Raw genomic sequence first — 11,242 nt, forward strand, 5'->3', positions numbered from 1 at the left:
TAGAATAAAGGGAACCCATACTTTATGGCAACACCTTTCAGAATGAGTATCAATTCATCTGCAAACACCCTAACGATTCAGAAACAGCACACATACACACTACAGTGGCCAACTTACAAGACAATATTCTTCTGTCCCCTATGAATTTAGATGCGAAACTCTCCCTGCTATGCAAGGTTGTACTGAATACGATGTCCTCAAGAATAGATGCCATGCAACCTGTTTAATTAAGAGTCAGAGCTGATTGACTCCTAACTGAAAAACTGAGGTCTTCCAAAGAAATACCAGTCCCTGACTGCATCCCAGCTGGGCATCCTAAAAACGGGTGTAATGGTTTAACCCCAGCCGGCAACTGAGCACCGCACAGCTGCTTGCGCTCTCCCCCCCGCCGTGGGATGGGGGAGAGAATCGGAAGGGTAAAAAGTGAGAAAACTCAGGGGTTGAGATACAGACAGTTTAATAGGTAAAGCAAATGTGCACGTAAGCAAAGCAAAGCAAGGAATTCATTCACTACTTCCCATTGGCAGGCAGGTGCTCAGCCATCTCCCGCAAAGCAGGGCTCCACCATGTGTAACAGTTACTTAGGAAGATGTCCTGGTTTCAGCTGGGATAGAGTTAGTTTTCTTCTCAGTAGCTGGTAGAGCGCTGTGTTTTGGATTTAGGATGGGAATAATGTTGATAACACACTGATGTTTTGGTTCTTGCTGAGCAGAGTTTACACTAGTCAAGGACTTTTCAGCTTCTTGTGCTCTGCCAGGTGCATAAGAAGCTGGGAGGAAGCATAGCCAGGACAGCTGACCCAGACTGGCCAAAGGGCTATTCCATACCGTGCGACATAATGCTCAGTATATAAGCTGGGAGAAGAAGGAAGGGGGGGACGTTAGGAGTGATGGCGTTTGTCTTCCCAAGTAACCATTACGCGTGATGGAGCCCTGCTTTCCTGAGGATGGCTGAACACCTGCCTGCCGATGGGAAGCAGTGAATGAATTCCTTGCTTTGCTTTGCTTGTGCACATGGCTTTTGCTTTACCCATTAAACTGTCTTTACCTCAACCCATGAGTTTTCTCCCTTTTACTCTTCCGATTCTCTCCCCCATCCCACCGGGGGGGGAGTGAGCAAGCAGCTGTGTGGTGCTTAGTTGCTGGCTGGGGTTAAACCATGACAGAAGACAAATGCCATCACTCCGAACGTCCCTCCCTTCCTTCTTCCCCCAGCTATATATGCTGAGCCTGATGTCATATGATGCAGAACATCCCTTTGGTCAGTTGGGGTCAGCTGTCCCAGCTGTGTCCCCTCCCAGCTTCTTGTGCACCCCCAGCCTGCTCGCTGGTGGGGTGGGGTGAGAGGTAGAGAAGGCCTTGTCTCTGTGTAAAGCACTGCTCAGCAATAAGTAAAACATCCCTGTGTTGTCAACACTGTTTCCAGAATAAATCCAGAACATAGCTCCATACCAGCTACTATGAAGAAATCTAACTCTATCCCAGCCAAAACCAGCACAACGGGTTACATGAACTGCCAGTGCTAAATTGCCCAGTTGTTCCCTACAGTTATTTTAACCAGCTAAGCAAGCAGGGCAAGCTGGGTTCCAGCTAGGCAAGTAGTTCCCAAAGCTTAGTACATTGAGCAAATTCCCTCCCTTCCTTCTCACACACCGATTTCCGTTTCTCCTACCTTATACACTATGCTAAAACAGAAGAGGAAAAACATCAGTTGATTCAAAGACACATTTCGTAACTCCTAATAAAAAGCAAACAGTATACTTCCATCAATTTTAATTTATATTTAAACAGGCTGTATAACACAGGCAAGATAAATTTCTGAATCTCTTTAGATCTACAGAGAAACTAACTATAAAACTGAAAAGGGCCCCTTCTGACATCAGTCCACATACCTGCCTTCATCATCACAATACACACCATACCACACCACAATCACGAATCTGATCCACCTTCACCTAAAGACAAGGTCATTTGCTACTACTTCTACCACAAGGCTACTACAAAGCTTATTCTGATGTTGGAAGCCTTTTCCTAATTTCCAGCCCAAATGAATTCATAGACTATTAATACTCATTTATTCTTATGCTGATGTTATAATTCAAGCATGAATAGCCTTCCCACCTGCAATGGTGCTTACCACTGTAAAATATTTATACAGCATTATCAAATCTTTCTCCCAGCGAGTGAGCTAAGCTAGTCAGGGCCCTTTAGTTTCCTTTCACGTAGGAGTCTCTGTCTTCCATACCCTCCTAGCACCTCTTTCGTCCACCGGCTCTCTTGGAAATTCATTCCCCTTAGGAACAGGTGGCCAGCACATATGTAGTAGAGTGGCATCACTACTCTTACTGGAAGTTCCAGGATCTGTGAGCTTCAGGGCTTCATCCTTTAGTGAATCCAACTCATTAATCTATGCTGCTCATTTGACAGCCATTTCCAAAAGACTGACACCCAATCAGCAGCCAAGTACAAACATTAAACTTTGTGTTCTTCAATTCCATCATGTTTCTATTGATTTGTACTCAAAATGACCAAATTCTTATCAAATTAATGAAAGGACTATGAAGAGATGGAACCAAGACTAAACCTGAAAGACCTTCACTACCAACCTACCTTCAGTTGAACTGTTTCTCTTTTTAAGAAACACCAAGGAGAGGGGTTTTCTAATCCACCTTATAATTCTCTACCAATCTCCATCTTTTCTGTAATAGGTTTCTCCCAGACTTTAGGAAAAGTCATCATTTAGACAAGGACAAAAGCTTTCAGTCCAAAGGGCTTTCCTCTCCTCCCCCCGAGGGAGGACATGCTCATCTAAACACTTCTTAGTGTTTAGAATTTAGGCTTATTACTCCAAAGTTTTGCCTCCCACGGCCCTTGAAAACATATTTACCAACATTATACTGCCATATAGACACTGCTCAAAGTCAGGTGAGGATGATGCAGTTGTATCAGACAATAAACCAGCTAATGAAGCAATAAACTGACCAGTGCAACAGGTTTTACTACCCTTAATCAAACTCAATGATCAGCAACAGATTAATGGCATATATTCTGCCTACTATTAAAATGTCCAGAGGATAAGAAACTACTTAGCTCATAAGTAAATGCTTTATAATAGCTTTACTGATAAGAACACATTTGGTTCTAGCTACTTCCTTCTGCAAATAATAAAAGCAGATTTTGCTGACACAAACCTACATTTCCAGTAATCTCTTACATTGTCTTCCTAAACAGGACACTCGTATTTAGTCAGGAGACCATGTCGACAGTTGCATGAACAGACTACTGCCCTACTTTGGGTGCTAAAGGCGTAACAGATACAGTAATTGAGAAGAACCACAGGAGAGGAAGAGTCTTGTGAGTCCAGTCAGGTTTACAAGGTTAGTGATTGGGGGGGAAAAAAAATTGTACTCAACTAAACAAGGCATCTAAAATTATTCCAATATTTAAAAACAGCCTCACAGACAGCATGAAGCATTCCTAAACTGCTGTATTTACTATTTGTATTTACTGTGCTGAAGTTTGTATACAAAGAAAGCAGCAGCATGGTCTGGAAGATAAATAGTCTGGAATTGGCAAGGTACAAACCCAAATTTAGCTCTGACATTTACTTCCTGAGTAATTACCTCTGCGCCTTTCTAATTTTCTCTTCAAAATTGAGCTCATCTACACCTAGGTGAAGTTTATCAGTCTAGTAGTTGCTGTTATACATTGCCCAGAGATCAACAAAATGAATTTCTGATCTCAAAGTTGGCCTCTACACACTTCTACCCTGCATTTCAAAATTGATCTAAGCCCTGTTTAAAAGAGGAGACGCTAGGGCCAGTTTTCTGATGCTAAACAGTGACTAAAAGAGCTGCATACATGCAGCTTTGTACTAACACATGAACACATAGATTTCAACATAAAGCAGAGCTTTAAGCAACAGGGAAAAAAAAGCTCAGCTATCTGCACATTTCAAAAAAAGCAGAAAGATGTGGCTCTTGACAGCTCTGAGTGCTTCCTATGAACCCACAAGGGCTTGTTTTAGGGGGAAACCTTACATTCTCTGAGTGGTGACTCTTCCATGGTCATGCTCATTAGCACAAACCATCCTCCAGAACCTTTAAGCAGACAATTTTTACAATAAGGATATTCTCCACAAACAGATCTACGACGAGTGTAAAAGCAATATAGTGGTTTGAGTATGAACAAAATTGACGAGACATTTTAAGTAATTATAAAAAGACACTTAAAAAAAAACAAACCAAACTTTCCCAATACTGCATACTGACAAACCAGATGGAGGGGTAAAACAAGTTTTATTAGATATGCATTAATGGACTTCATTTAGATAACCAAATAAAAAACAAGTTAGAAATGCAAGGTGTGAAGCTCAGACATTCAAGCTGGGGGGACAAGGATAAGGATTTCAGCCCCAGTTCTGTTCCTTTCCCTGAGTTTAACATGCCTCTGATACAAAAACACAGGCAATGACAGAGACAGGGAGAACTAGACTCAGTTAGCCTTCAGACCACACTCAGACTCCATATGCTTATAGCAGTCACAAGCCCTTTCCTCTTCTTTTCACGTTCATTTTATGCTCCCTGCAGGGCAGCATGCAGAGGAGAGCTGCTGAGGCCTCCTGTCTGGCCTCTACAGGGCCTAGATAAGACATGCTGCGCTTCACCATATCCTGTAAAATAAAAATTGATTTGTTTCAATGAGTCCACTCCATCCAAGTATCCTGCCTGGAACAGCGACCAATGATACAAACCTTTGTGGGAGAAGATGTTGGCAGCCCTGTCCTTCAGTCCTGTAAGTTTACATAGCCGTATAAATTTCCTTTCAGGAAAGTATTTTCCTATGTTTCAGAAATACAATGGCAATATAACTTTCAAAAGGTTTGTTAGTAAACATGCCCTTGTATGCAATGAGACTGCAGACAGTGGCACGGTCATCTGCTCATATTATTTGTTAATTAACATGTACTCTCCACTCCCCTGGAACACCTTCCAGACTGTTGTTATCCATACCAAGGACAGATATCTTTGCTTACCAATCACACCTGCAAAATAGACTTTAAATGTAAGACACAATTATGTACAGAGCTATCCGTAACTGCATACAACCTGTATATTTAACTTGTCAGTTTACTGGCCACCTTGAGTATCATGGCCCAAGAAAGTTTGGACTGTTGAGAAATACAGCACGCAATACTGGCAAATTATTAGAAGTACAAAAGTAACTTTTTCTTGCTGACAGCTGAACTGGATAAGAACAGTCCAAATAAAACAGTTGTAAAATTATGGTCATAGAGCCAACGCATTTGATAAATGGCTAACATGTAAAAACATATGCTAATATTAATAAAATTAGTGGTATTCATAAGTTATGCTATCTTAACCTTTCCTTTATTAAATTTTAAAGAATATGTCATCCTCCCCAAAGTTCTTTGGAAATTATATTAGAACACTCACTAGAATTTAAGGAAAATATTCCTAAATATGTGAAAGCCTAGCCTTCTTCAGCCAAGAATTAGAACAACTTTCCTTGCTTGAAAATTCTAACTCTAGTCAGGAAACAGGAAAAAAGACTAGCTACCGAAGAAGACAGTTAATAAAATAAACGTGAATTATCAGAGAACATTACTGGAAAATGCTACAGTCTGCAAAGAAAGTACAGAAATAATGAAAAAAATGCAAATGCTCCCTGACACTCTTATTCTGGTAATCTCCAAAGCTACCATTTTTGCAGAGTCATCCTTCAAACCTCAAGTAGCAAGTACAAGCCCTTCAAATTCACACCTCCTCTGACTGCGCAAGTACATACACTCACCAAAAAAATCCTAGGAAATGCAAGAGCAATGTAGCAATCCTGTAGAAGACGAGAAACCTGCTGTAAAATCAAGAAGAATTAGAGAAAAATATCACAGCTTGAGACAGAGAGACATCTTTAACTTAGAAGGGTATTTCTGGATATTGAACAGGATCATGAGAGCACTTTTACTCTAACCACTAAGATTATGAACTCTCAGGGAAATATGAAAACAATCCTCTTATCAGCAACTGCTGCAGGATTCACCTACACTGAAACACATGTGGGAAGGTTGTCAGAGTAAACTCATACTTCCTCGTAGGTTACAAGCCTCAAAAATAGGTTTTACCATTTCACCCAGCAATATTCTCTGGCTTTTGCAGAACTGTTTCTAAAGTTAATTCTTCTGGCAAATACAATAAATTATAAATTTGGCAAAACTGACAAAAACTCAATCTATTACTTTTATACCTTCTTATATCACAAAAAAGAAAAAAGAAAATTCTTATGAGATACAGATACTACTACTTACAATTTGTTCACTTATATATTGAATTGTGTTAACCCTTATTCTTCGCTAATGCTGCTAGATCAGGAGGTGCTTTTCCAACAGAAGCCCAGTTTACTAGGAGAGTTCTAAGAAATATGATTGATATCTTTTACAACAACCCATTATTTGTTTCCATGCACCTTTCCTAGCCCCAGACAGAATAAGAATTGATGCAAAGTATGCTTTAAAATTAGATAGGCTTTCAATACTCATCTCCTTTTTTTTAGTGCTTTAGTATATACAGCTTTCTTGATATACTGAATAGATACGAACAGATGTAACTAATAAAATTTTGTGGGTTCACGAATAGTATTTGTTTTTATATGGGTTCACAAATCATACTCTATTCATTCAGACGATAGTCTGCACTAATTCAGAAATTTATCACTGCACTCTCTGAAGAGAATTAAAGCAGCTTGTCATTTTATCACAGACAGCCCCCATGTACATATTAAAAAGTACCTCCCTTCTATGTACCACCTCATTGTTGTTACAAAGCCAAAATGTTTTCCATACCCTCTACAAATCAGAAAGTACAAATTCTTTGCTATGACATTGTCTTTTGAAAAATGAGAGCAGTATCTTTTTTTCCCTGCAGTATACCTGTTTTATCTGGAAAAATGAAATATATGCCAAACCTCACTTTTTCCTTATTACAGACCCTTTGGATCCTGCTTCCTTTTTGCTGGAGTGCACTCCCCACACATTTAATACAGCTTCGGTTAGTTATCTAGCCTGAATTTCTAAACTTAAAAACCAGGAGCTTCCAGCACCAAAGGGGGCATAATGTTAGCATCCAAAACTCCCCATACACATGTTTAACAATAAAGCATAAATACATTAAGGATGCACCAGAACATACAGAAGTTCAAAACTCCACAGCTAAGTGCCCTGTTGACACAGTGTTAAACAAGCAGGCATTTCCTGGGTGTTCAAACGTTGTGGCAGAACAGCGAGATGTGAAAGCCCATATTACGTGACACAGAAACTGCAGCCAAAAGACTACTGACATCTTGAATATCCCTTGCACTTCTCTGTATTTTGACAATCGGGTTTTTAGGTTAACAGCACAGGGAAGCAAAAAAGAAACAGGACAGACTTAACTTCTACTGGTATTTCACTTTCAAAGAAAGTTAAGAATGTTTGTTGAGATTTTTTTAAAAGCCTATTTCTTGTCTACATAGTGATAACTACAACAGAAGCACTAAATTTAGAAGCCTACAATGTCATCACTGTCTCCTCTGACAAGAGATGCGGCTACACAGGTCTGCATCAGTTTCAGGCAAAGCTTACTCTTTGCTCCTATCACAACCCTTAATGTGTTTACTCTCTCACACACAGTCAACAAACACAAGAAGCAGCTTGTGTAGATAAATGCACGCTTTCATTTATCCTGATTAAGTCTGAATGCTCAAGTACTGAACTGCCACGCTCAGAACACTAGAATGATTACAGCGGGTAAATCCACCCCTCTACAGAGCACGATGAGTACAACATTGATTCCCACGCACTCTAGACGTTTTTCCCACAAAACCTGCAAAAATTTCTCCATTTGATAATAAGCCTTCTCAAATAATAGGACCTGAGGCTAAATCTTTTCAACTTTTTTAGTCAGTTCCAAATATTTGACAGCCTTCATCTAGCACTTCCACGAACAAAAATACTCCATGCTTCAATTCTAACTTTTATTCAGTCAAAATACTCAGTGGCCCAATACTTTAAAACACAACTAAACCAAAACTAAAGTCACATTATTAAAAGCATGTTTTGAACTTTAAAATTCAGCTGTCTGGTTAAGCAGGGGGAAAAAAAAATCAGTTGCTTGTGTAAAAGCTGTAAGAAGCCTAATTAGCTATTACGAAGTCTGTTGCTCCAAATTCTCACTGGAAGGTTTGTTTAAATATTCCTTACTATTAATGACAGCTTTCAGTTACAAGCATAACCTCCTCTTAGAATACTACCGTGCACTGTAACATCAAGTCTCTACAGATTAATTTTGTATTGAGAATAAGGGGAGAAATTGCTAGAACCAGAAAGCAATTTTAGATAACGAGAATTCAATATTAGAGCAACAAGTTTCCTGGGCCTATCACAACTAGATGATTTTTGGCCTTGTCACAGTATAGGGCACAGCTCCAAGTAAACAAGCCTACCTCTAGCAGCGAACCACACACATATAGTTCAAAGACTAAAAGTAATGTTACCTGAACTCTGCAAAACAAACATATTTGTTTCAAGATGTTAGAAGATAATCTAAGAAACCAGTGCACTTAGCTAAAATTAGTATTTTTCAAAAGCAGACTGAGAACTTTCAAACATATACTTGTGAAACACTTGCTTAACCGATTACATTTTGAAGCACTTTCCAATTTTAACAGATTTGGTTTCTAACTGAAGGCTCAAAGTGGTGTTCTCTTTATTAAGTTCTACGATTTACAACACTTTCAACAAGAATTTCTTCGTAATTTTCTAAAAAGTAGACAAAGGAAATTTGAATACATTTTTTTCACCTCCACAGCTAGTAAGATCAAGGCTGCACCCTGCTCACTTCAAAACAAAGTTCCCTTCAAATCCGACCCGCATTTCCCCTATCTTATCACCCATTCCTAGCTAAAACCTGAAGTATTATGCTCATGAGAAGCATTCTTGTTTCAGCCACTGAGCTACTGTAGCAACTACATTTATAAACTGAAAGTGCAGTCTAATTTCCCCTACTCCAACTTCTGGCTAATGCATTTTGCTGTCTCATAAGCTGGTGAGGGTTTTGACTGGCGACATTCCTTCAGTCCTCTCCTTGATTTTATTTCCCAGGACCTTACTGAATACAGAGAACATGAGAAAAGATGTGAAGAGAGCTTTTCTCAGTAACAAGTAAAGGCTAATGTTTTAAATCTTTGAAGGTTTCCAACACATGCTTCAGCTAGACATTTGCCATCTCTGCCACACTGTTCAACCAAATGAACTCTTAGTCCAACTTTAAGTGTCGTCCTCTATTTTTCTTAAGATGGAAATGGAAGAGGGTAAACCGACAGACTTTATAAAAGCAGATGCAATGTTCTATAGTTTCCAGAGTTTCACTGCCCAGAAGTCATGTGAAAGGCGGCTACAGACACACCTTCAGACGCTAAACTCCCCAAATCTTTCAAAAGAAGGCCACACGGACGTCTGCACGCGGCTATCAGAGGCAAACATCCATGCTCAGGCAAGTGACAAGGCAACTTCCAACCCTGCAAACTCACTGAAGGCCCTTCCTCTCATCTCAGAACGCTCTATTTCCCTGAGGATTCTTCAGCAGACTCCCATGTGCCAACAGAAAACATTCACCTGCAACCAAAATGCGTCCTCTTCCCCCTCCCAGTCATGTAAGTACAGAGATACACAGTCACTGCAACCTGCCAATAAGGGAGAATAACTCTTATTACAAACCTCACCGCACACCCAAACGCCTGCTCTGCAGGAGACACCCACGTTCACCCTACAGCCGTCAGCAGAACCTCACGTGCGCTCCCTCACCTCGTAAGCACAGGTTAATCACTGCAGCTCACACTGTGGGCAAAAGAACAAAGCCTCCCCGCAATCACCCACCTGCATCAAACACAGTATACACTTCCCTAAGCGTAGAGGGATGCATCCAAGAGCAAACACTCAGGAGCTCCTCTCCGGTACACGCTCCTGCAGAGAAGAGCCCTACAACTCCCCCGACATTTCCTTTCTAGGCGGGAATCTTGTAGAGAGCAAGCACGGCGTTTTCCTTCTGCTGCACCACCCCCCCCACAGGAGGCTGTGACCCGCTCCCAGTACTCCCTATGTAAAACAACAGAGATCACTACTTTGCCCCATCACCCACTAATCCACGGGTGTGGGCACGTATATTGCTGACAGGAAAAACTTTAGCTTCCTATAGTCCTCTGGCTCCTCTCCCCCAGAACACGAGGTGAGCTGGTCTCCCTTCCACCTTCTGGGCATTCTTCTCCAAAACAACCAGGAACGTTGGGGGACTGGCCACTCTCCAAAACAACCCGCTGGGGGACTGGCCACGACAGCCCCTTTCCCCCAGCTCTGACAAGTCACCCTCGCCCAGCAGGAGACCTCTGCACCCCGAGGAGAAGGGCTCACCCCACGACCGCCGGCGCTCCCCGGGAAGGGGCCCGCATCACCCACCCCACCCCCCCCGCAGCCCAACTCCTCCCGGGCGGTCACCGCATCACCCCCACCCAGCCCCAGCCCCGGGCCCTCTCGGAGGCTCCGGCGACCCCTCCCCCGCACACGCCTCCTCCCCTCCCCCAGCGCAGGGGTCCGTCCTCCCCCTCCCCATCTCGCCCGGGGGTAGGGGGGAAAGGCCCCCGCCGCCCTCCCCAGGGCCGCCGCCCGGGCCGCGCTCTCTCCTCCGGGAAGAGGGAGCGAGGCCCCAGCCCGGGAGGGGACGGAGTGCGGCCCTCCCACCGCCTCCCGCCCCCGCGCGGGCCCGCACCGTCTCCTCGGGGTCGATGTCGATCCGGAAGGTCTGCTGCTGCAGCGTTTTCAGCGTGATCTGCATGGCGGCGGCTGCAGGCCGCCCCGCACGGCCGCGCTCCTGCCCCGCGTCCCCCGCAGCGCAGCGGGACAGGCGGGGAAGAGGCGAGGAAGAAGAGGAGGAGCAGGCGGCGGCGAAGGCGGAGCAACGGCCCGCCCGGTGCCGCGCGGCGCCAGTCACACCCCCCGCGCGGCAGCGGGCGGGCGGGCAGGGGGCGGTGCTCAGCCCCCGGGCCCCGCCGAGGGAGGGGGGGGGGGGAAGGGGGGGGCCGGCGGCGGCGGCGGCGGGGAGGGGGGATTGAAGCACGGCGGGCGCGAGCCGCCGCTCGGCGGGAGGGGGCGGGGCAGGCGGGGGGCGCCTGCGCGGGCTCGGCCCGGCCCCTCCGGC

At 43.7% G+C, this 11,242-nt stretch overlaps 1 protein-coding gene across 3 annotated transcripts in view; it reads right to left on the bottom strand.

Moving 5' to 3' along the window:
* RAD23B (RAD23 homolog B, nucleotide excision repair protein) overlaps nt 1-10,999 on the bottom strand; it is a 45,514-nt gene extending 34,515 nt beyond the window's left edge. The window contains exons 1-2 of one of the 3 annotated variants that reach the window (XM_082336891.1): nt 10,814-10,999; nt 5,814-5,870 (exon numbers count right to left, since the gene is read on the bottom strand). In XM_082336891.1, coding sequence (XP_082193017.1) covers nt 5,814-5,870; nt 10,814-10,879 — 123 coding nt within the window. In that variant the 5' untranslated portion in view covers nt 10,880-10,999. Of the gene's footprint in view, nt 1-5,813; nt 5,874-10,813 lie in introns of all 3 variants that reach the window. The other 2 variants (XM_082336890.1, XM_082336892.1) reach the window with 2 other exon arrangements.
* Nucleotides 11,000-11,242: the final 243 nt, after the last annotated feature.

The sequence above is a fragment of the Platalea leucorodia genome (genome assembly GCF_965183815.1).
Source record: "Platalea leucorodia genome assembly, chromosome: Z".
Taxonomy (NCBI): domain Eukaryota; kingdom Metazoa; phylum Chordata; class Aves; order Pelecaniformes; family Threskiornithidae; genus Platalea; species Platalea leucorodia.